The 23,572-nt window shown below is 35.9% G+C and overlaps 1 protein-coding gene across 1 annotated transcript; it reads left to right on the forward strand.

Moving 5' to 3' along the window:
* Positions 1-12,000: 12,000 nt before the first annotated feature.
* Positions 12,001-23,328, forward strand: LOC135610062 (splicing factor SF3a60 homolog). The gene is made up of 12 exons (XM_065104035.1): positions 12,001-12,305; positions 12,443-12,559; positions 12,873-12,977; positions 15,141-15,283; positions 16,026-16,122; positions 16,722-16,886; positions 17,704-17,775; positions 19,647-19,796; positions 20,622-20,699; positions 22,392-22,520; positions 22,773-22,919; positions 23,039-23,328. The coding sequence occupies exons 1-12, from the start codon at positions 12,132-12,134 to the stop codon at positions 23,183-23,185; spliced, it is 1,524 nt and encodes a 507-aa protein (XP_064960107.1). The 5' UTR covers positions 12,001-12,131; the 3' UTR covers positions 23,186-23,328.
* Positions 23,329-23,572: the final 244 nt, after the last annotated feature.

The following is a 23,572-nucleotide window of genomic DNA, read 5'->3' on the forward strand; positions in this document are numbered from 1 at the left end:
ATAACACATGGGTATTGGATACCAGTAGTGCTTATCATATTTGCAATTCATTATAGGTTCTGGCAAGGCCTAGGAGATTGGCGAGAGATGAGATGGACCTTAAGATGGGCAAGGGAACAAAATTTACTACAGTAGCTGTTGGCGAGGTCGCCCTATATCTGCCTGGTGGAGCTATTATTACATTAGATGCATGTTATTTTGTTCCTTCTATTATCAAAAATATTATCTTCATTTCATGCTTGACAGTTAGTAGATATAAATTAGTTTTTGAGAATAATAGTTGTTCAATATTATTAGATGATGAGATCATCATGAAAGGAACATCACATAATGGTTTGTTTATGCTAGACACTACTCTATATATCATGAATGTAAGTGTGTCTAAGAAGAAATGAGATAAGGTGAACAGTGTATATTTGTGGCATTGTAGGCTAGGTCATATCCATGAGGGAAGGATTCAAAAATTGCTAAAACATGGATATATAGATCCATTCGACTATGAGTCATATGCAACTTGCGAGCCTTGCCTTCGTAGAAAACTAACCAACTCTCTATTTAGTGGAACTGGAGAGAGAGCCGCTGAGCTGTTGGAACTTATACATAGTGATGTATATGGACCCATGTCAACTCATGCCATTGGTGGTTTCTCCTACTTCATTACCTTTACTGATGATTTCTCAAGGTATGGATATATATACTTAATGAAGTACAAGTCCGAGGCCTTTGAGAAATTCAGAGAGTATAAGAATGAAGTAGAGAACCAGGCTGGAAAGAATATCAAGACTCTTCGATCAGGTCGAGGAGGTGAGTACTTAAGTACAGAGTTTACCTAGTTCCTCTAAGACCATGAGATTTTATCATAATGGACACCTCTTTATATACTTCAGCTCAATAGTGTATCTAAAAGGAGGAATCGTACATTGTTAGACATGGTACGATCCATGATGAGTTTCGCTGACCTACCCATCTCATTCTGGGGATATGCCCTAGAGATCACAGCTTACCTTCTGAACAGAGTTCCAACTAAGTCAGTATTGTCTACACCATATGAGATATGGAAATGGAAGAAGCTTAATCTTAAGGTTGTTAAGATTTGGGGTTGTCCTGCCCACGTTAAAAAACACAACCCCGATAAGTTGAAATCAAGGACTGAGCGGTGCAAGTTTGTGAGATACCCAAGGAAACTTATGAGTATTATTTTTATCATCTCAAGGACTAAAAGATCTTTGTAGCTAAAAAAACAATGTTCCTTGAGAATGAACACATTCTTGGCGGAGACAATGGGAGCATGATAGAGTTGAGCAAGATTAGAGAACCTAGCTCAAGCACCACTCTATAGCCCGAGTCTATTCATGTATCTAACACACAAGTTCCAACTTTACATAGGTCCGGTAGAGTATCCCATCCTCCTGAGAGATACGTGGGTAATATTGGAGGAGAGGATGTTGAGGATATTGATCCTCAAACCTACGAGAATGCTATTATGAGTATAGACTCCAAGAAGTGACAAGAAGCCATGAATTCTGAGATGGATTTCATGTACTCCAACAAGGTTTGGAACCTATTTGATGCGCCCGAGGCTATTATACCCATCGGTTGCAAGTGGATCTTTAACAAAAAGATCGGAGTAGATGGAAAGGTAGAAACATATAAAGCTAGGCTACTGGCTAAGGGGTATCGTCAAAGGCAATGTGTTGACTATAATGAAACCTTCTCACCCATAGCAATGCTAAAATCCATTCGAATTCTATTGGCTATTACAACACACTATGCTTATGAGATCTAGCAGGTGGATGTGAAAATCACATTCCTCAATGGGAACCTCAAGAAGGAGGTGTATATGATACAACCCGAGGGATTCATGTCCAAGGACTGCCTAGATAAGGTGTGCAGATTACTTAAATTCATTTATGGACAAGCAAGCTTCCCGAAGTTGGAACATAAGATTTAATGAGGCAATCAGATCTTATGACTTCGTTAAGAACGAAGATGAGGCTTATGTGTACAGGAAGGTAAGTGGGAGCACTATCACCTTCTTGGTGTTATATATAGATGACATCTTGATCATTGGGAATGATGTAAGAATGCTATCCACAGTAAAGGCTTGGTTATCTAGATAGTTCTCCATGAAGGGCTTAGAGGAAACATCCTATATCTTGGGGATTCAGATATATAGAGATAGATCCAAGAGGATGCTTGGCTTATTCTAGTCCAAGTACATAGACACTATTGCCAAAAGGTTTAGCATGAAAAATTCCAAGAGATGTCTCATACCGATAAGACATGAGATATCGCTTTCTAGGAGTATGTCCCCAAAGACTCCTGAAGAAAAGGCGAATATGGATAGGATACCTTATGCCTCAGAAATAAGGTATATCATGTATTTCATGCTATGTACCAGGCTTGATATAGCGCATGCTCTGAGTGTCACGAGCAGGTATCAAATGGAGCCAAGCTTAGAGCATTGGAAATCAGTAAAGTATATCCTTAAGTACTTGAGAATGACTAAGGATCTTTTACTAGTATTTAGAGGTAATAACTTTAGAGTTGAAGGCTACACGGACTCAAGTTTTTAGTCCGATGTTGATGATAGCAAGTCAAATTTGGGGTATGTGTATACCTTGAATGGAGGAGCAGTTTGCTGAAAGAGTTCCAAGCAAGATACCATTGCTAACTCGACCACAGAGGCAGAGTACATTGCAACAGCAGAGGCAACAAACGAGGGAGTCTGGATGAAGAAGTTCATCATAGATCTGGAAGTCGTGTCGAGTAGCAAGGAGATGATTTCCTTATATTGCAACAACAATGGGGCGATTACTCAAGTGAAGGAACCCAAGTCTCAGCATAAGTGTTTTGAGGAGGTTCCTCGTAATCAGAGAGATCATGACCCGAGGAGATGTAGGAGTGGAAAGAGTTCTATCCGAAGATTACATTACATATCCACTAACAAAGTCGTTATCTTAAATTGTTTTTGAGCATCACAGGGGCCTAATGGGGATCAATACCCCTACATGAGCAGCTATGAGACCAACTGCATCCATCATATAGACGGGTATACAACACACCAATCTGTCCGGTTATCTCGGTGTCTCTCTAGAGTAATCTATGATCGAGATTATTTAGGATCTATGTTTAAAGGTGAATCGGTCTCATTATCGTAATCTTATCACGATCCGATTCTCATTGCACAAATCCAAAGACATCACAATATATATATGTATGTATATATATATATGTATGTATATATATATATGTATGTATATATATATATATGTATGTATATATATATATGTATATATATATATATATGTATATATATATGTATGTATATATATATATATGTATATATGTATATATATGTATATATATGTATATATATATATATGTATATATATATATACATATATATACATATATACATATATATATTTATATATACATGTATATACATATATATGTATATATATGTATATATATGTATATATATATATGTATATATATATACATATATATATATATATGTATGTATATATATATGTATATATATACATATATGTATATATATATGCAACAAGTAATATAAAGTGATAAATGTCAAAATATAATAAGCAAAAAGATTATGTGTCAAGTCACACGTGTCATCACTCGCATGATTGGCTTGTATGACACCTATGACTAGCAATCTCCCACTTGACCTAAAGCCAATCACCTGTGTGTCTGATCCCCATCAGAACTCTGTGACGCTAAAAGACAATATGAGACAACGACTTTGTTAGTGGATCTGCAATGTTATCTTTAGATGGAACTCTTTCCATTCTTACATCTCCTCGGGTCACGATCTCTCTAATCAGGTAGAACATTCTCAAAACACCTTTGATGAGACCCAGGTTCCCTTATTTGAGCAATCGTCCTGTAGTTGTCGCAATATGAGGGAATCGACTCCTCGATACCTGGTACGACTCCCAGATCTATGATGAACTTCTTCATCCAAACTCCCTCTGCTATAGCAATGTATTCCGCCTTTGTGGTCGAGTCAGTAGTAGTGTCTTGCTTGGTCTTCCAGCATACTGCTCCTCCATTCAAGGTATACACATACCCCGAATTCGGCTTGCTATCATCAACATCAAATTAAAAACTCGAGTATGTGTAGCCTTCAACCCTGAGGCTACTACCTCCATATACTAGTAAAAGATCCTTAGTCCTTCTCAGGTACTTAAGGATACACTTTACTGCTTTCTAGTGCTTCAAGCCTGAATCTGTCTGATCCCTGCTTGTGACACTCAGAACATGTGTTATACACCTCGGGCAGTCCTTGGACACTAATTCCTCAGGCTGTATCATATACACCTCCTTCTCGAGGTTGTCATAGAGGAATGTGATTTTAACATCCATATGCCAAATATCATAATCATAGTGTATTGTAATAGCCAATAAAATTTATATAGATTTTAGCATAACTACGGGTGAGAATGTTTCATCATAGTCAACACATTACCTTTGACGATACCCCTTAGCCACTAGCCTTACTTTATAGGTCTTTACCTTTCCATCTACTCCGATCTTTTTGTTAAAGATCCACTTGTAACCGATAGATACAATAACCTCGGGCTCATCAACTAGATTACAAACCTTATTAGAGTACATGGAATCCATCTCAGAATTCATGACTTCTTGCCACTTCTCGGAGTCTATACTCATAATAGCCTCCTCGTAGGTTTGATGGTCAATATCCTCATCATCCTCTCCTCCAATATGTCCCACATATCTCTCGGGAGGATGAGATACTTTTCTGGACCTATATAAAATTGGAACTTATGTGTTAGGTACCTGAACATACTCTAGTTATGGAGTGGTACTTGAGCTAGGTTCTCCAACCTTGCTCAACTCTATCATGCTCCCACTATCTCCGCCAAGAATATATTCCTTCTTAAGGAACATCGCTCTCTTAGCTACAGAGACCTTTTGGTCCTTAGGATGATAGAAATAATATACACAAGTTTCTTTGGGGTATCACACAAACTTGCGTTGCTCCATCCTCGATTCCAACTTATCGGGGTTTTATCTTTTAACGTGGGCAGAGCAGCCCGAAATCTTAATAACTTTAAGATCATACTTCTTCCCTTTTCATATCTCATATAGTGTAGACACTACCGACATAGTTGGAACTCTATTCAGTAGGTAAGCTACGGTCTTTAGGGTATATCCCCAGAATAAGATGGGTAAGTCAGTGAAACTCATCATAGATCGTACCATATTTAACAGTGTATGATTCCTCCTTTTAGATACACCATTGAGCTGAGATGTATAAGAAGGTGTCCATTAGGATAGAATCTTATGGTCCTTGAGGAACTAGGTAAACTCTATACTCAAGTACTCACCTCCTCGATCTAATCAAAAATATACTCTTTCCAATCTGGTTCTCCGATTCATTCTTATATTTTCTGAATTTCTCAAAAGCCTTGGACTTATACTTCATTAAGTACACATGTCCATACCTTGAAAAATCATCAGTAAAGGTAATGAAGTAGGAGTAATCACCAATGACATGGGTTAACATGGGTCTACATACATCACTATGTATGAGTTCCAGTAGCTCAGTGGCTCTCTCTCTCTAGTTCTATTAAATGGAGAGTTGGTCAGTTTTTCACGAAGGCAAGGCTCGCAAGTTGTATATGACTGATAGTCAAATGGATCTAGATATCCATCCTTTAACAACTTTTGAATCTTTTCCCTAATGGATGTGACCAAGCCTACAATACCATATATATGCATTGTTCACATCATATTGTCTCCTCTTAGACACTTACATTCATGATATGTGGAGTAGTGTCTAGCACAAAAAAACCATTATGTAATATTTCTCTCGCCAATCTCCTCGGTTATGCCAGAATCTCCAATAAATTACAAATGTGATAAGCAATACCGGTATCCAATACCAATGTACTATCACAAAAATCTAACAATTGGAGATTGATCATGAATGTACCTGAAGCTTCTTCAAGCTTCTATTTCACCCTTTCTACAAGGTACTCTTTGCAGTTCCTCTTCCAGTGCCCATTTGTTGGGAAATCTTAGGGGGGGGGGCGACATCACATGTGTAGCAGAAGAAAAAAATCAAAATTCCCTATTCCCAAAGAGATGTTCATCGTCGTGCGAAGATTGGTATGCAAAAATCCATGAAATAGAAAACCACATATGAAATAGATTGTGTTACCTAGGGAGATCGTATATCCTTGAATCCTTACATATCTCTAGAAGATGGTGAAGGAGGTCAAGCGCCCTCCTCTATAGTAGTGATCCACACAGTAGGGCTGCGATAATGCTCCTCAAAACTCCAAGCCTACTCTGAGGTGGAGAGGGGGAGGAGAATAGGATAGGAAACAAAAGGCTCTATCCTATGAACTATTGAATCCCTTCTATTTATAGAGGTCCCCTATCAACTTAACCATTATGGATCCTCCCTCATTGGGCATTAGATCTCCATCCAACTACCCAAACCTCTTAGATTAGTGGATCTTTATCCAATAATCTCTCATGTGCTCTTATTGTATCTCATCCATATGATCCAATAATTTAAGGGCTTATTGGATATCCAATAAGATATGGGCTCCGACGGATATCTCATATCCGAACCTCTACTCATCGTAATACCTACTATATGTGTGTGACCATCTAGGCCTAATATCAAGTTGGTCGTTAGTCATACATGTCAGAACTCCTTCCGACTCGGTGAATTATTATCTTCATAATAATTCACTTGACTCATCAACTATGAACATACTATGCCACTACGCCGCAGTCCCCAAGCGATACAGGGGAATCCAATCCATTAGACATATATATCCTCAGTTACCATGTATTTATAGTCACTCATCCATCTAATATCCTAGAGACTATATACCAGGCATGGTGTTGTCAGATCAATACGGTTTCTACTCGAGTCTCGCTCTAATCGGATTCTCCCGGAGTACTCTTTTTATCTCAATCCGAATGACCCTGACCAGGGATATGTTTGAGCATGAACACATGGGACATTCCTCTCATGACACCAAGAGTGGATGATCCTCTATCGATACTCAATAGCCCTCATAAGATTGACTACCACTCCTGATGACCGGTTGTGCTAGATCTGGGACATCCAAACATATAAGTTCGATATCAAAGAATAGAGCACTCATACATGACATCCTTGGTATCTCAAGTCTAAGGACCAAATACACCATTGGGACTACGGAATCGCTATCTGACAATAAGACATCATCAACCATTCAACATTTTGTAAGCTGATCAATCAATGAATTCATTCCCCAATGAGCACCTATATTGTATCCATAGTATCCCCACACGAGCAGTTTTGAGATCAGCTGCATCCATTATAAGGACAGGTATACAACACACCAGTTTGTCCGATTATCTCGATGTCTCTCTCGAGTAATCTATAACCGAGATTATTTAGGATCTGCGTTTAAAGGTGAATCGATCTCATTCTCGTGATCTCATCATGATCTGATTCCTATTGCACAAATCCAAGGATATACACATATATATATATATATATATATATATATATATATATATATATATATATATATATATATATATATATATGTATGTATGTATATATATATGTATGTATGTATATATATATATATATATATATATATATATATATACATACATATATATATATATATATATATATATATATATATACATACATACATATATATATATATATATATATATACATATATATATATATATATATATATATATATATATACATACATACATATATATATATACATACATACATATATATATATATATATATATATATATATATATATATACATACATACATACATATATATATACATACATACATATATATATATATATATATATATATATATATATATATATATATATATATATATATATATATATATATATATATATATACATACATATATATTTATATATATATATATATATATATATATGTAACAAATAATATAAAGTGATAAATGCCAAAATATAATAAGCAAAAAGATAATATATCAAGTCACACGTGTTATTACTTACGTGATTGGCTTACAGGGCACCTATGACTAGTAGTGAACAGGTATTTGGAGACATATCTCAGATTTTTCACCAATGACCGACCAAAAGAGTGGATAGAGTGGCTTCCCTGGGCCGAGTGGTGTTATAATACAACTTATCATTCATCCACAAAATGTACTCTCTATGATACTATGTATGGTCGACCTCCTCTTATGATCTCAAAATGTGTTGGGCACCTCTAAAGTAGAACAAGTAGACAGAAAACTATAGGACAAAGATAAAATACCGAAGTTGCTAAAATATAATCTCATTACAAAGGCGAAAGAGAATTTTCAGTAGGAGATTGGGTCTTCCTATGGCTCCAGCCATACAAGCAAACATCAATCCAGACCAAAGCATCTATGAAGCTTTCACTTCGATTCTATGGACCCTACTAAATTTTGGAGCGTATCGGAGCGGTAGCATATAGATTGGACTTACCCGCTAGCTCCCGAATTCATCCAGTCTTCCATGTGTCGTGTTTGAAGCTCTGGGATAAAATGAGACAGCTCAAAGCCATCTACCAAATATGACTACCCAGGGAGAACTCTAGTCCCAACCGAGAGCTATTATTGATCGACAGATCATGACTCGACGACGACAACCTACTACTGAAGTGCTAATATAATGGGCGAACCTACCAGTAAAAGATGCCACTTTGGAGAAATATGATGACTTGAAGATCAAATTCTCAGAATTCATGGATCGTCAACCTCAAGGACAAGGTTGATTTAAAGAGGGCGGGTCTATTAGGACTCTAGCTAGGAGAGTCATAATTGAGTTTCATTGAAAGGGGCATGCATATAAAACCTACATAGCCAACCCCTATTAAAGAGGTGAAGAGACCGGCTAAGGATATGATTAGTTTGGAGGTTGCTTCTTAGAGAAGCATTATGAGTTGGTTAGAAGTAGGAGTCCTATTAGGAGTTGGGGTTTAGAAGCCCTATAAATAGTCATATATTCATTCTCTTTTAAGAACAAATAGATGAATCTTTTTATCAGCCTTTGAGTAGCAACCTGAAGGAAGGAACACATATAGAGTTCCAAGGAGGCCGATCCCCTAAAGTGATCAACTCCAAGCTTAGAATCCGCAAGGGTTCTAACAAGATACATGATAATTGAGGATAGATAGGTCCAATGGATTGGATTCCCCTGTATCGTTTAAGGACTGCGGTGTAGTGGCCTAGTACGTCCGTAGTCGATGAGTCCAGGTAATTATTATAGAGATAATAATTCACTAAATCATAATGAGTTCTAACAGGTATGACTCACTGCCAACTCGATATTGGGCCTAGAGGGTCACATACATATGGTAGGCATTGCGATGAGTAGAGGTTCAGATATGAGATATCCGCCAAAGTCCCTATCTTATTGGATATCCAATAAACCCCTGAATTATTGGATCCTATGAATGAGATCTAATAAAAGCCACTGAGAGATTATTGGATAGAGATCCACTAATCTAAGAGACTTGGGTAGTTGGATGGAAATCCAATATCCAATAGGGTAGGATCAATTAGGGTTAAGTTGATAGGGGACCTCTATAAATAGGAGGGAACCAATGGTTCATAGGCTAAAGCCTTTTTGGGTTACCATATCCTATTCTCCTCTCCCCTTCTCCTTCTCAAATAGTAGGCATGAAGATTTGAGGAGCATCGTTACAGCGTTGTTGTGTGTATCACCACTAGAAAGAAGAATGCTTGATATCCTTCATCCTCTCCTACAGATCTGCAGAGATTTAGGGATATACGATTTCTCTATGTAACATAATCTATCTCATATATGGCTTTTAAGTTTCATGAATTTTACGCACCAATCTTCGCATGATGATGAATACATCTTTGGAAATTTTGGAGATTTTGTTTTAATAGTCTTCCACTATGCATATGATATCGCATCATAGATTTCCCTAGAGAACCTAGTTGAACCGATATCTAATCCTCATTTAACTTGTCTGAAACTACCTTAAGCTAGTATAATTTAGACTAAATTAAATTTAAATTAGGTAAAACTAACTTGAATAATTTAATCAATTTGGAATCATCATAAATTTATTTGATTAATTAAGTCTGATTTAATTCAATCAAAATTTAGGCTCAAATCCAACAATTACATAATTGTGCTAACTCATATACTAGTCATGTGCAATGCACATAATTGTGCATGCATCACACTAGGCTAGGCCAACCTTGGCCCACGGATTAGTCATATGCATCGCACATGACTTCCCATGTTGGGTTGGGCTGGATTAGCTTGCGGGTTAGGGCCTAACTCATGGGTTGGACCTAGCTTGCGGGTTGTTTTAATCATATTTCTATCTAATTTTATCAATATATATTCACTAAAAATATAACATATATTCACTAAAAATAATACATTAAAACATAACAATAGATTATGAAATAAGATTGAAAGATATACTTCAAAAATAACATTCTTTATTCAATAAAAATTAGAAATCATATTTTGAATACATATGACATGAATAATTTCAACATGATCTAATCAAACGATAAAATTCTAAATCTTAAAAGGGATAAATTTTTTTTAGATAATGTATTATAATTTAATAATAAAAATTTTAACATTTAAAGGATTAAGAAATAATTTGTAAAATACTAATTATATATTTTAATCCAAATAAGATTAAAAGATAAAATGTAATATGAGAAAATAACATTCTTAATCCAAATATGAAAAATCAGATATCATGTATTTAATACATAAAAAATGTATAATTTTAATATGTTTAAATCGAAAATAAAAACCCTTAAAGAGGATTAAAGAATCCCTTAAAAATTTTAGATAATATATTTTAATTCAATAATAAATATTTTGATATTAAAATGATTGATAAATATTTTTAAATGATACAAAATTAATATTTAAAGAATCAAAATATAAACTTTTATTTTCAATAAAAGTAGGAAAACCTACCTCTCCTCAACAAAATGTAACTCCTCGTTTTTCTCGTTGCTCGTGCCTAAAATAACTAATATATTTTCAAAAACATAACATATTAGCTCTTCTTGTCAAGTCTTAATTAACAGACTTTAAAGTTTACTTATGTGATATACCGACTTATAATAAACTATTAATATAATAATATATATAATTTAAATTAAAAAAATTGAGATCACCATCAATGGTGGGAGGAGACGTCTTCGTGAAAGCGACCACCAGTAGAAACACTAAGCCGTTGTTGCCTAACAATGCGTTGTACGCATGCAATCTCTCCTACGTTGATGATAAGCTCAAGAGCTTCCGGTCCTACCTCAAGTAGATGTGCATTGACTAATCTGACGCTAAGTATACAATGATCTCCTAGTCCCTCTTCCTCCTCTTGGGTGTTTTCGTCCCCACCACCTCTCACTTCGTCCTCTCTTATGCCTTCACCCATCGTGCCTACGATGTGGTGATCCAGCACTTCCTCACTTCTACCTCTGCCCTCTTCTATCTCTACCTCTTCGTCTTCATCCAACGTTATGACCTTTGTTGCTTCCTTTTTCTCGACAAGATAGATTTTTTTAAAATTTAAATTAAATATATTATTATATTAATAATTTATTATGAGTTAACATATTTATATTCTAATATTTATTAAGTCAAACTTGACGAGAAGAGCTTATATGTTATATTTATAAAAAATATAAAGATAATCTTAGATACGATCAAATCATAACAATATAAGTAATCCGCGGCTTAACTCTGTTAGTAAGTAGTTGTTTATTTTCTTATTTTTAATGATTTTTTTTGGCATGCTCTTTCAACGATACGAAAGCATCCTCTAATCTCGACCGTAGATTGCACTTGTGAGCTACATCACACGGATCCAATAAGTTTTCTTTTGCTTTCGCGTCCCTCGAACAGACATACCGCCACCGTTCGATTAAACCGACGACATCGACCATCTCCCTCGCTTGGTTCTGCCGCTTCAAGAAACTCTGCCCCATCCAACAACCCTAGAAACGCTCCTCTGACTCCCCTTCGCCTCTCCATCTCTCTCAGGCGAGCGGAAGGCGCGGATGTCTTCGACCCTCCTGGAGGTGACGCGCTCCGCCCACGAGGACGTGGAGCGGCTCGAGCGGCTCATCGTGCGGGAGCTCCAGCGCGAACCGGCCAACAACCGGGACCGCCTCTTCCAGAGCCACCGCGTCCGCCACATGATCGATGTCATCACCAGCACCACCGAGAAGCTCGTAAGTTCTTGCGCGTTTTCCCTCTGGTTCCCCCTTGATACGGCCCTCATTTCTTTTGATTATGTTCCTGTTCTCTGCTTTCTTGATTCTGTGCGTTTCTTGTATAATAAATTGGTTTCGAATTCGTCTTTCGAAAGATTGATATATACGAGGACAAGGACAATGCGAGGAGAGATGAGATTGCGGCGCTCGGAGGGCAGACCGCAAGTGGCACAACCAATCTCTTCAGTGCGTTTTATGATCGTCTTAAGGAGGTAGGCGTTCTTTCAAGCCCTAGCCCTTGGAAAAGAAAATCACAATTATCAAGAAATTGTGATTTTTGACATTGAATTAAAAGACACTTGCATCCACTAGGACGTTCTTCATTCAAAATCTTGGACACTGGGCGTATGTTACATCCCTTGTCGCATATAGTTGCTTTATCTGATGAAGTTGGGCTAACTTAATCTTGAAATGGTTAGGCATTGCTTTGGTTTGCATGTACGTTTTGGTAATTTTTTGTTTAGTATACTTTTGTCATAAGCTTCTTTCTTGTTTACCTCACGTATTAGCCTTTTTGTTTTTCAGATTCGTGATTACCACAGAAGACATCCAGCTGCTCGCGTGGTTGATGCTACCGAGGATAATGAAGAGTTACTAAAGGAAGAACCACATATTGAGTTCAGTGGCGAGGTATTATCGGTTCCTATTAGAATTCAGGAGTTTATAAATGTGTAGTCATTTCATGTTGCTCTCTCTATGCACTACTGATATTTTTGTCTAGGCCGCATATCTAGACTTGATTCTATTTCTCCACCAAGGAACCATTATCACAGTTCAAGCTTATTCTATAAAATCATCTGGTGGCAACTCCATGATTTAATTTATTTACTTTTTCTTTATTACTGATCTGTAACAACGGAGGGGTAACTAGAAGATATGTCCCTGTTATATTTTCATTCAACAGTATTTATTATATACGTAACCCACAAGACCATCTTTGGTGATTTTAATAATAAGTAGATATAGGTTTAGCTGTTTACAAGATTAATGGAGTACTGTAGTGGCATGTGTATTATACCTAAAACATTAATGGTAAGCAGTAAGCACTAAAATTAGCAGTAAGAATGAAGGGAAGCATATGCGGCAATGACCCATAGATGTGATTACATATTTCAGTTGTGGGAACTCAGGATGTTGCCATGTTGTATATGCAATATTGTATTAGGGACGTAGTCTTACCACTGAATGAAGCTGCATAATTCTTGTCTGAGGTGATCAGATGACAACACACCTATTTGCATGCATATGAGCTGCTGCAAACATTAGGATCCTTGTTAAAATTTGAACAATCCTATATTGATTCAGTTTAAGTCGATTCTGAGCCTAAGTTGGTTTAAGTTGTGTGAGTTGAGTTTAGCATTTAAAAACTGATCAAACAGCCACTAATCTCGTTGGATCTATATTTTTGTACTTAGTGTATCCTGACAGGTCAGTGGAGCATAGATAATACATTAGTAATTATGATTGAATCTTGTGTATCTTTTTACTGTTGTTTATTGGTCCTTTTCTTCTAATTATTAAATTGTATAAGTACACATCTTGGTGATCTTGCCTCTAGATGGTTTCTCTATCGATAGTGGGGGCCAGGTGAATACAACAACACCAACAAAGTTGTAAGTCCTAACTATTTAGGATTGACTACATGGATCTTTTGCTGTCATTAATATTTGTAAAAAATCATTTAAGTTTAGAGTACCTAAATCTTTATTTATAATTTTTATTAAAATTTGTTTAGGTCTTTCTTGTACCGCTAACATTAACCATTTCACATCTTGTAACTATCGCATCTAGAGATCTCTTAAGCACATGTGTATACCTTCTTAAACTATTCTCTCTCATCTTATCCTTTATCGAAACGATACTTAGTTGTTCATGAATAAAAATATTTTTATTTCTGCCTTTCTTAGTAATTTCACATGTCCATCTCAGCATTTTCAGAGTACAGGGATATTGCATGGTTCATTTGGCTACTGCATCTCTTGTTAGATTCTTGGTGAAAAAGTGTGTATTATTTTATTTAAACCAAATCATTGTCATGACAATTGTTAGAAGTCCTTTTAGACCATTCTATCTCGTACTGCTACATGATATGTTTGCACATCCTTTATATGTTGTTTAGGCTTACCGTGCATACATTTTCTTTTTGTGCACATTATTTACTGTCTAACGTAGCAACATTAAAACACTTCTCTTTTAAGACTATGGGTAAGATTGTCATCTGGTATATGTTGAGATTTGATGTCAATGCAGGCATGTGCAAAAGCATCTAAATATGGTTAAGTTCTTCCATTGATTGATCACCCATAACATCACTTGTGTTTGAAAATTCAAATAAAAAGAATTTTTATCAGATTTTCATTGGTCCACACATTGGTAATTTATGTGACTTATCTCAACATGGGGAAAGAAGGGTTGGGTCATCTTAAACCTTTCCTTTTTGTGTACTCTTTTAAGTGTGTGTGAAACTTTTGTGAGCCACAATTTTGTTATATTTTCATGCATACATCACAATACAGAACAAAATCGACCTCTTTTGTGATTTTGTACTCTAATTTCTGCAGGATTTTATGATTTTGCTTGCAGGATCATGCTGGGACACATGGTAAGGTCTAGGAATTTAATTATGTGTTAAGCATCTGTTGCCTTGTTTTCAAATATGGGTGTTTTTGGTCCTGTGAATATTTTGGCAAAGCTTTTTATTGGTCTCTCTGGTTAATATCTCTGGTCAACTTCACTATGATTTCTTTTACTGATCATCTTATCTTTTTTCGAAATTTTGGTTTGATTTTGTAGGAAGGTTTTGGTCGATACCTAGACATGCATGAATTATACAATGAGTACATCAATTCAAAATTTGGTGAGACCATGGAGTACACTGCATTTTTGGATTCATTTTCACAAACGCAAAAAGTTCCTTGCAATCTAAAGTTGAGCAGGTAAGAGCCTAATCTAGATATATTTTGCTATTTGATTTCATCCCAGATATGACATCTTTACCATTTGCACAAAATAATCTTGAATGGTCTTCACTGTTTTCCAGCAAGGTTTAAAATCTCAATTCGATGATAGTATTGATATCTTGTTGGATCGGTATGGTACTGATACACTAGGTCATATGTCAACCATGAAAACAAAAAGAATTTTGACTGTCATTGAACTATATGGGCCAGTACCCAGTCCTTGATCAGACTTGTAATTATTGACTATGTATTGGTTCAGTTGGTATCTGTACCTTAATCTGCAGTATATACCCTGTTTGTACCTTAATCTTCAGTATCTACCATGAAAACAAAAAGAATTTTGACTGTCATTGAACTATATGGGCCTGTACCCAGTCCTTGATCAGACTGATAATTATTGACTATGTATTGATTTAGTTAGTATTTTTACCTTAATCTTCAGTATCTACCTTGTTTCTTCTTGTATTGCTCATGCATCACTCTTATCTCAATGGCTTTTGTTCTAGGAGATTGGAGGAAGATTATGATTTATCTAATTTTGTTACCATGTTGTCTGCCAGCTAATTTTTGAAGAAGTTTTCATGTGTTGTTGCTTTATTTATTAATAATTTTTCATGCGTTATTGCTTAACTTGTGATGGTAGATTTTGTTGAGAGTGAAAATAGTGACATGAACTGCAATGGGTATATCTGGCGTTACTTCTTGTTGTGTTCTGCAGGCAGTACAGAGAATATTTGGAGCATGTTCTGGAATATTTAATATCATTTGTGGAGCGTACTCAGCCGCTTCAAGATCTGGATAGGCTATTCGCCAAGGTTTCTTTTAATGTCCTCTTCTAATTCAGCTACATTAATTAATTTGGAGAATCCTTTTGATATCAATCTGTCAAGCGTTTTATTGGGTTTTGCATGAAGCGAAGCCCATTCTCTCTAGGCAAGCCATTTATTTATAAATTTCATTTGTGTGGGTAACCTGTATACTTGGATGCATAAATACACTCTTTGGCATGGGCTGCATCTCAGGTTGAGTTACTGTTGGGTAGTTTTGAGATGCTAAATCAGATAAAAAAATTCCAATTTGTAAATTCTGGTTGTCATAGTTACAACATTGAGATAAACACGTACTCAATTTTGTGTGGGTTAGGTTTCTCTTTCTATATTTCTTCTTTTCCATTACCCTAACTTTAGCTATTCCTGATCTATTAAGCATTGTGAACAAATTATGATATTTTCACCTTACCCTTGATATTTTGTTAGTTGTATGTTTGTGCAATATACCACTTTGCCTTGAGTTTAAGAAAATTGGTAATCACCTTGCTATCTGAAAGGAGGAAAAGCTGTTGGTTGGATCCTTTAATTTCATCAAACTTTATCTTTCATGATAGCAAATTGAGATGTTTATTTTTCCATAACAGGTGGGAACTGAGTTTGAACAACTGTGGGCTGATGGAACGGTTTTGGGATGGGAAAATAAGGGTTCAGAAGATGGTCTTATTCAGTCTCAGGAAGCTGTGATTGATCTTGATTATTACAGTTCTGTTGAAGAACTTATGGAAGTTGGACCTGAAAAATTGAAAGAGGTCAGTTTCTTTCCCTCTCCCATTTATTGTACTAACTTTTCTAGCTTAATTCAGTTATCTTTGCAGTTCTCATATAATTTTGCACTATTTAAAAAATTCACATTGATGATTGTTTTATGGGCAAATCTACTTTTTTCACCTTCGTGATCTTAATAGAGAAATTAAATCCCGGTTGCCTTTTGCCTAAACATAGTCATCCCATGTTGCTATATATTTAAAAATGATGTGTAAGTTTAGACGTCTCTGTCTGGGATTCGATAGCTCTACTGTTGTTTCATAAATTTGTTCTTGTAGAATATAGCACAGATCTACAGCTTTAGTAGAGAGGCTGGTTGCTGGGGATGATCCCTTAAAATATTTTATCCTGCTTTATGAAGTGTCACCAACAAGGCTGTCTATCCAACAAATGGTAATAGTTCTCATTGTCGGGCTTATTGTTTGATCTTTTCCAATGCTGCCCCATGACTTGATAAAGAAACAGGTTAAGCAATTTTTTCCATCATAAGATTTGTTAGATTTTCCAATGTTTGATCTTTTTCAATGGCTGAAAAGGATTCAACTAGCCGGCCACCAATATTTGGAACTGGGGCTTGTATTTGTTGTAAAGCATAAAGCAAATCCATTTAATACATAGACACTTAGTATACCAATAACGCTTGTTATATCTGTAAGGAGTTACTGTGGGCCATCTGTATTTATCTAGTTGAGCATGATTTATGCTTATCTTAGTAATTTCTTCTCTATTGTGAAAATTTTTTCAACCTTCTTTCTATTTTACTGACTACTTAGTACAGTAAACAACGATTTCATTTTTCAGGCCTTGGCTGCTCGGGGATTGAAAACTGGTGGTACACTTCAGCAGCGTGCAGAGCGGCTATTTTTGACAAAGGTTTCTGTTGTTAAATTTCTTCTCGTCTTTACTTATAATACGTAAATGCTGCATCTTGGGTTTCACTTTTCTACTCAAAACATATTTCATTCACCTTATTTATTTTTTTAACATAACTTTTATGGAAACTTTTGTTTTTGTAGATTTTGCATATAAATGTATTTTGTAAGACCTAAGGAAGTTTAAAGTGGTCTTCTCTTGTTTAGTTTTACATTTCACATTATGTACTTTTTGAATAAAACCTAAGAAAAATTTCAATGGTAACTCTCTTGGGCTTCTCTTGTTTTAGTGTTTTCAGTGTTTCCAGACTTCTGTTCGGATATCCTTTTTCTCTAGAAATTAAATATAATTATAGTTTTGCCCTCCTTTGTTTGGTAGCTCAGATGAGGCCTAAAAGTATTCCAAGGTAAATGAAATATTTTATGGCCTGGTAAACTTAGATGATAGGATTATCGTCTTAGAAGTAATCCTTTATATGGGACAACCAGTCTATGGATTTGTTTGGTGTTGATAGTCACTTGTGCCACTAAAATAATTAGGCATTCTTTTATGGTATTATCTTATCATATTTTTGGTTTTTGACTCTCTTGTTTGCATCCACTGTTATTTTAGGCAATTTTGAGATAATGGAATTTTTCACAATTTCTTATTTTAGTCCACTTTGAAATCTCAAAACCATTTTTATTACTGAGGTAAACCAGATTTCTTAGTTGAATAAGAATCTTACTTGAGTAGCTTGAAATAACAACTTATAAGTAATCAGCGGTAAATGGCTTCTGGGTCCTAGTACATTTCTTAGAGGCATTGAGTGTTCTATCTACAAGGATATTTGAGTAAAGAAGCCTTTTTAGCTCTGTAAATTTCAGTGAACGATTCCTTTCATCTTTACTTCCACTTGTTTGTTTTCTCTTGTTGTTTTCTCCTAGCATTTTTTTTGCATTCTTTCTCCGGCTTGTAGTCTCAATACCAGAGGCTATACACATAATTTAGTTATTAATATAATAATAAAGCAGAAACCATGATTGTTTTGTTTCTGGTTTCCTTGCTACCAAAATGAGAAGAAAGGAATAATGTTGAAAGATCTTTCTACATTTTGTCCTTTTAGATGGACAAATATTCTATATATGGTGCAAATATGATTATGATACAATGGAGAAGTTTGTTCTGCGCATCATGTTCATTTGGCATTGCAATCTTTTTCCATGTTAAGGCTAAACTTTGTGGTGTTCTCTTTTCTTGTTTTCATTGTCATCTTTTTTATGCTTTGCATGAAAACGGAAAAATGAATGTTCCGTAGAATACTAGAATAATAGCACGATATCATTGCTAGTAACTATATGGGATTCCAGAGGAATTTTAAAGTTGGAGAATAATCTGGCCAGAAGATTTTGACATCTGAAGTTGCATAATTATTGGTTTGATTCTTTGGGCTTCACTGCTACTTCTAAGCTGTAAATAGGGCCTCAAAAGCCCTAGATTATGATATGCCTCGACCACCATACATGCACATTGGGTTTATATATACCAATTAGCATGGACCCAAGATCCAAGCTTGTTCCAATAAGCTTATTGGATCGATGGTGAGGATCCATCATATTTTCGGGTCTGCAGGTGCCATTGTCATCTCAGTACCTAATGCATCTAGGTTTCTTGCAATGTTATAGTTGATCTTTTGTTCGACTTAAGATTGTTGATGTGTTTGCGTGGCCCTAGTTTTTTCCCACATTTTTCTATTAACAGTGATGAACATTTTTTTTAATGAGTACGTTATCTTGTATGTATCTTTGCTTGGACGTGTTCTTGTGTCATTTGTTCAATGTTTCAAGGATTTAATGACTTTATTTTGATACCCAGTTTCTTCTCTTGTGCAGTACACACCTTTAGACCAACTGGACAGAAAACATTTCACCAAAGGCTCACGAAACACACAACAAAATGGTGCTGCAGAGCAGATGAGTTCCAAGAAAGAAATTGCTTTAATGGAGGCAAAGTTGCAACGAATATGTGAGTTACTAAAAGAGGTGAGTCTCTGAAAACATCAGATGGCTGGTAAAAGAATATCTTATGCAATTTAATCGTGTGATTTGTTTTCTTTATATTTGGTTATATTTTTAAAGGATTGTGGTCAATGCTTCTGTTAAGCATGCTTTACCTAGTGTTTTTAGTGGCATGCTAGCCTCTTATATAAGTAAAATGTGCTGATGATATTCAGGTTTATATTTGAGACCTTGAGCTCTGACCTATTCTTGATACATCATAGTCATCATATTAAGAACTGGTGTTGGTTTTGGAAGTTATCAACTATGGTAATTGTCCTTTTGAATGTCAAGAAATGACATCTCGGTGGTGTATCTTTTGTTACAGATAAAGTAAGATCTAACTGCACTACACCAAGGTCTCCACCTTTTGTCTATTTCAACAGAATGATTGCATAAATTCTGTTTGCTCAGTTAGAATGGATTCCAGGCCAATTGTATTTTGCATGATTTTAAAATTTGCCAGCATGCCCCATGCTAATTATGAGTTTGTTCAATACGACATGGTTGGAATTTGGTTCAGTGTCGTTGCTCATTACAAGGGTCTGGGCATACTATTGGTACCTGTGATGTTACAGCATGGATGGAGCTTTGTGCAAATCGAAACCATGTCTAGTATCTAAATTTGGAATGAATCAGAAACAAGCAAATTTGGTCGTGTTTGTTCTTTCTGTGTGTATCACACATTTAGATAAGCTAAATATGCATGTCTACCATCACACACAACCCCTAAGTATGCTTAAGTTTGGACTCTGTCCATTGTTAGTGTTTATAACATACGGTTGTCTGTGTTTCTCATCCTGTTGGCAGGTTATTGAACAAACAAAAGAAAATGTTGAAAAGAAACAAGCTTTAACATATGAGGAAATGGAAGCAGAACGGGAAGAGGTAAGCATCCGTTATACTATGAAATCATTATGATGGTGACTGGTAACAAAAAAATGTTTAGTGTTTTGGGCCTTTACTGATGGATAAGATTTTCACGTTTTAATGCATCGTACTTTGTTGTTTAGATATTTTCAATCAAGTACATAGCATCACATGCTTTGGTAATTTCTGTAGCTTATGGAATGTTTGTGCTTTTGTATTTATTTATGTGCCTTGCGGACTTAGATTGCTATACACTTGTACTTCTTTTATATATAACTCTGATTCACTAAGTTAAGCCAGGTCTCATGACCCTGGTTTGATACACCACGTTCAATCATGCAACTTTTCTGTCAGAGGATAGTTTTCCTGTACCTATCTATAGAAGTCTGATTTGTTTTCTATTTCGGTAGTGTTTGCATGGAGATCTTTTTCAAGTTTAAGCAAAGTTCAATGAACATAGAATACCTCTGGAATATGCATGCTCTCGCTTGTGTTTGTTATTGTTGAAGAAGGCCAATTAAGCTGCTGATTGGCTGGTCGATTGTTGTGGCTGTCATGGACTGTACTTGTGCATGTCCGCTTTTGGTCTTCTACCTTTGATATCTGAGGTGCATATTGGAATTTTGATAGACTCAAGTGAATTACACCTTTTGTGGAATTGTACTTATTAGTTTCTAATTATTTAGTTTTATTACTTTATATTTGGATTGTATTTGTGTTAGCAAACTATCACGGACTTAGCTGGTTTTGCCTAAGTCGTGCGGTACCCTTGCGTGTCCGTCCGCAAAGGTCAGTCTCCCTGAAGCCTCCCATGGTCTCTTAGAATCCATAAAAGAGAGAACGGGATAGAGAAAACGCTTCACTCGGGATCCATAAGCAAACATTCCAGGAAACACTTCATAGACAATGCAAATTATAAATAGACTTTACAAGCTCTGAATAGTTGCACAACAAAGGGTCAAAATGGTCCATTACAGATCGAAAATCTCTCACAAGTGTTCACATGATACAACCTTTATTTACAAGCCTAAAACGACCACCAAACCCAACTAAAATGGGACTATTAAGCCTTCGACTGTCCCTCTACATATAAACATATATCAAAAGACACGGACATACATAAGCATTACATCAAACATCCTGTTTAGAAGTTTGTCCGTGACAAAACGACATGTGCAAATGTGGCCGTGCAGGTATTCTGGTACACTGCTCTCTTGCTGGTTCTAGATCTTTTGAGGTGGATGTACTAATCTACTAAAGTTACTAAACGTGTACGATGCATAGTCAGCAATATGATGCAAGATCACTTATGCCTCTTCCATGTCATGGATTTGATGTTTAATATCTCTTCTTCTTGATTGTTCAATTCTTTATTTGTAGCTAGTAGTTGAAAGATGTAACAAACTTGGGTGTAAGTCCTACCAGTTACTAGTGTGCTGGTGAATTGGTTTCAATAAATACTATTACTATATTTTTGTTCTTATTTTATTAGTGTACCAACTATTTTTTGTACTATACCTGCCTGTATGTAAAGGTCTAACCTGTATTTAATTTCTGAAACTGATATAGTTGTTAATAGCAAGATGCTTGTTTGTGATGATTATGTATAACATGTGATCTTTCATGCCTTAATAGTTATTTGGATCTTTAGCACCTTAAACTTTGTTGTGTCATTTCAGTCCCACTGATATACCTTTTTACCTCGATCAGGAGGTTATACAAGCTGATACAGAAAGTGACGATGAAGAGCAGCAGATCTACAATCCTCTCAAGTTACCTATGGGTTGGGATGGGAAGCCTATTCCCTACTGGCTTTATAAGCTTCATGGACTTGGTCAGGTATGCTGGTTTGGACTGTCTTCTTTTTTCATGCAGTTTGTATCTTTGTGTACTTTCTAAGCTGAGTTTTTTCCTCATCAAACTTTTGGGTAAGTTGGTCTAATTAATGTTGTGCTGAACCGTAGAGGTTTTTTTTATTATTTATTTTAAGGTCATAGTTTTTTAGGTCATCTGCTCAATATTTTTTATAGAAAAATATTATGCAGATGATGACATATCGGGGTTGACCATGACCTCCTCTGTTATCATCAGGAATTCAAATGCGAGATATGTGGGAACCAAAGTTACTGGGGACGAAGGGCATTCGAACGCCATTTCAAGGAGTGGCGTCACCAGCACGGAATGCGATGTCTCAATATTCCCAACACCAAGAACTTCAATGAGATCACATCCATCCAGGTAGTAATAAATATCTCTTTTTGTTATTTTTTTTTTGGGGGGAGGGGGGGGGATGTTAAATCTTTGAGAAATACCATCCCAAGCCTAACGAAAAGGTCTATCAATCCATATGAGAGCAGGAAGCCAAAGAACTTTGGGAGAAAATCCAAGAACGACAAGGATTGAGTAAGTGGAGGCCAGACCTTGAAGAAGAGTATGAAGACAGGGAAGGGAACATCTACAATAAAAAAACCTTCTCGGATCTGCAGCGGCAGGGCCTGATTTAAAAACCTTCACGGATCTGGTACGTTATTTTTCAGTGTTTGCTTTTGGAAGTCGCGTCAAAGATTTGCAGCGTTATTGTTGGTTGGATGATAGATATATCCTCAACTCATTATTAAAAATTTTCCAGAAGGGCCTGTGGATGGTAGTTTCTACTTTTTTTTTTGTTGTTTGCCTTGCCTTTCCCCCTCATTGCTTATTCTGCAGACTTCTTAGGTATTTGCAAAATGGGACCGGATTTAAAAATATAACAAATACCAAACAGGGCAATATCAGTGGCATGAATTTCACTAGAATTGACAATGGATGGTGCTCTTTTTATTTTTCGGTTAAAGCCTCGTAAGTCCAAAGAACCAGTGTTTCTATCATGGATAACTCGGTTTATTTACTTT

Source organism: Musa acuminata, chromosome BXJ2-4, assembly GCF_036884655.1.
Source record: "Musa acuminata AAA Group cultivar baxijiao chromosome BXJ2-4, Cavendish_Baxijiao_AAA, whole genome shotgun sequence".
NCBI lineage: Eukaryota > Viridiplantae > Streptophyta > Magnoliopsida > Zingiberales > Musaceae > Musa > Musa acuminata.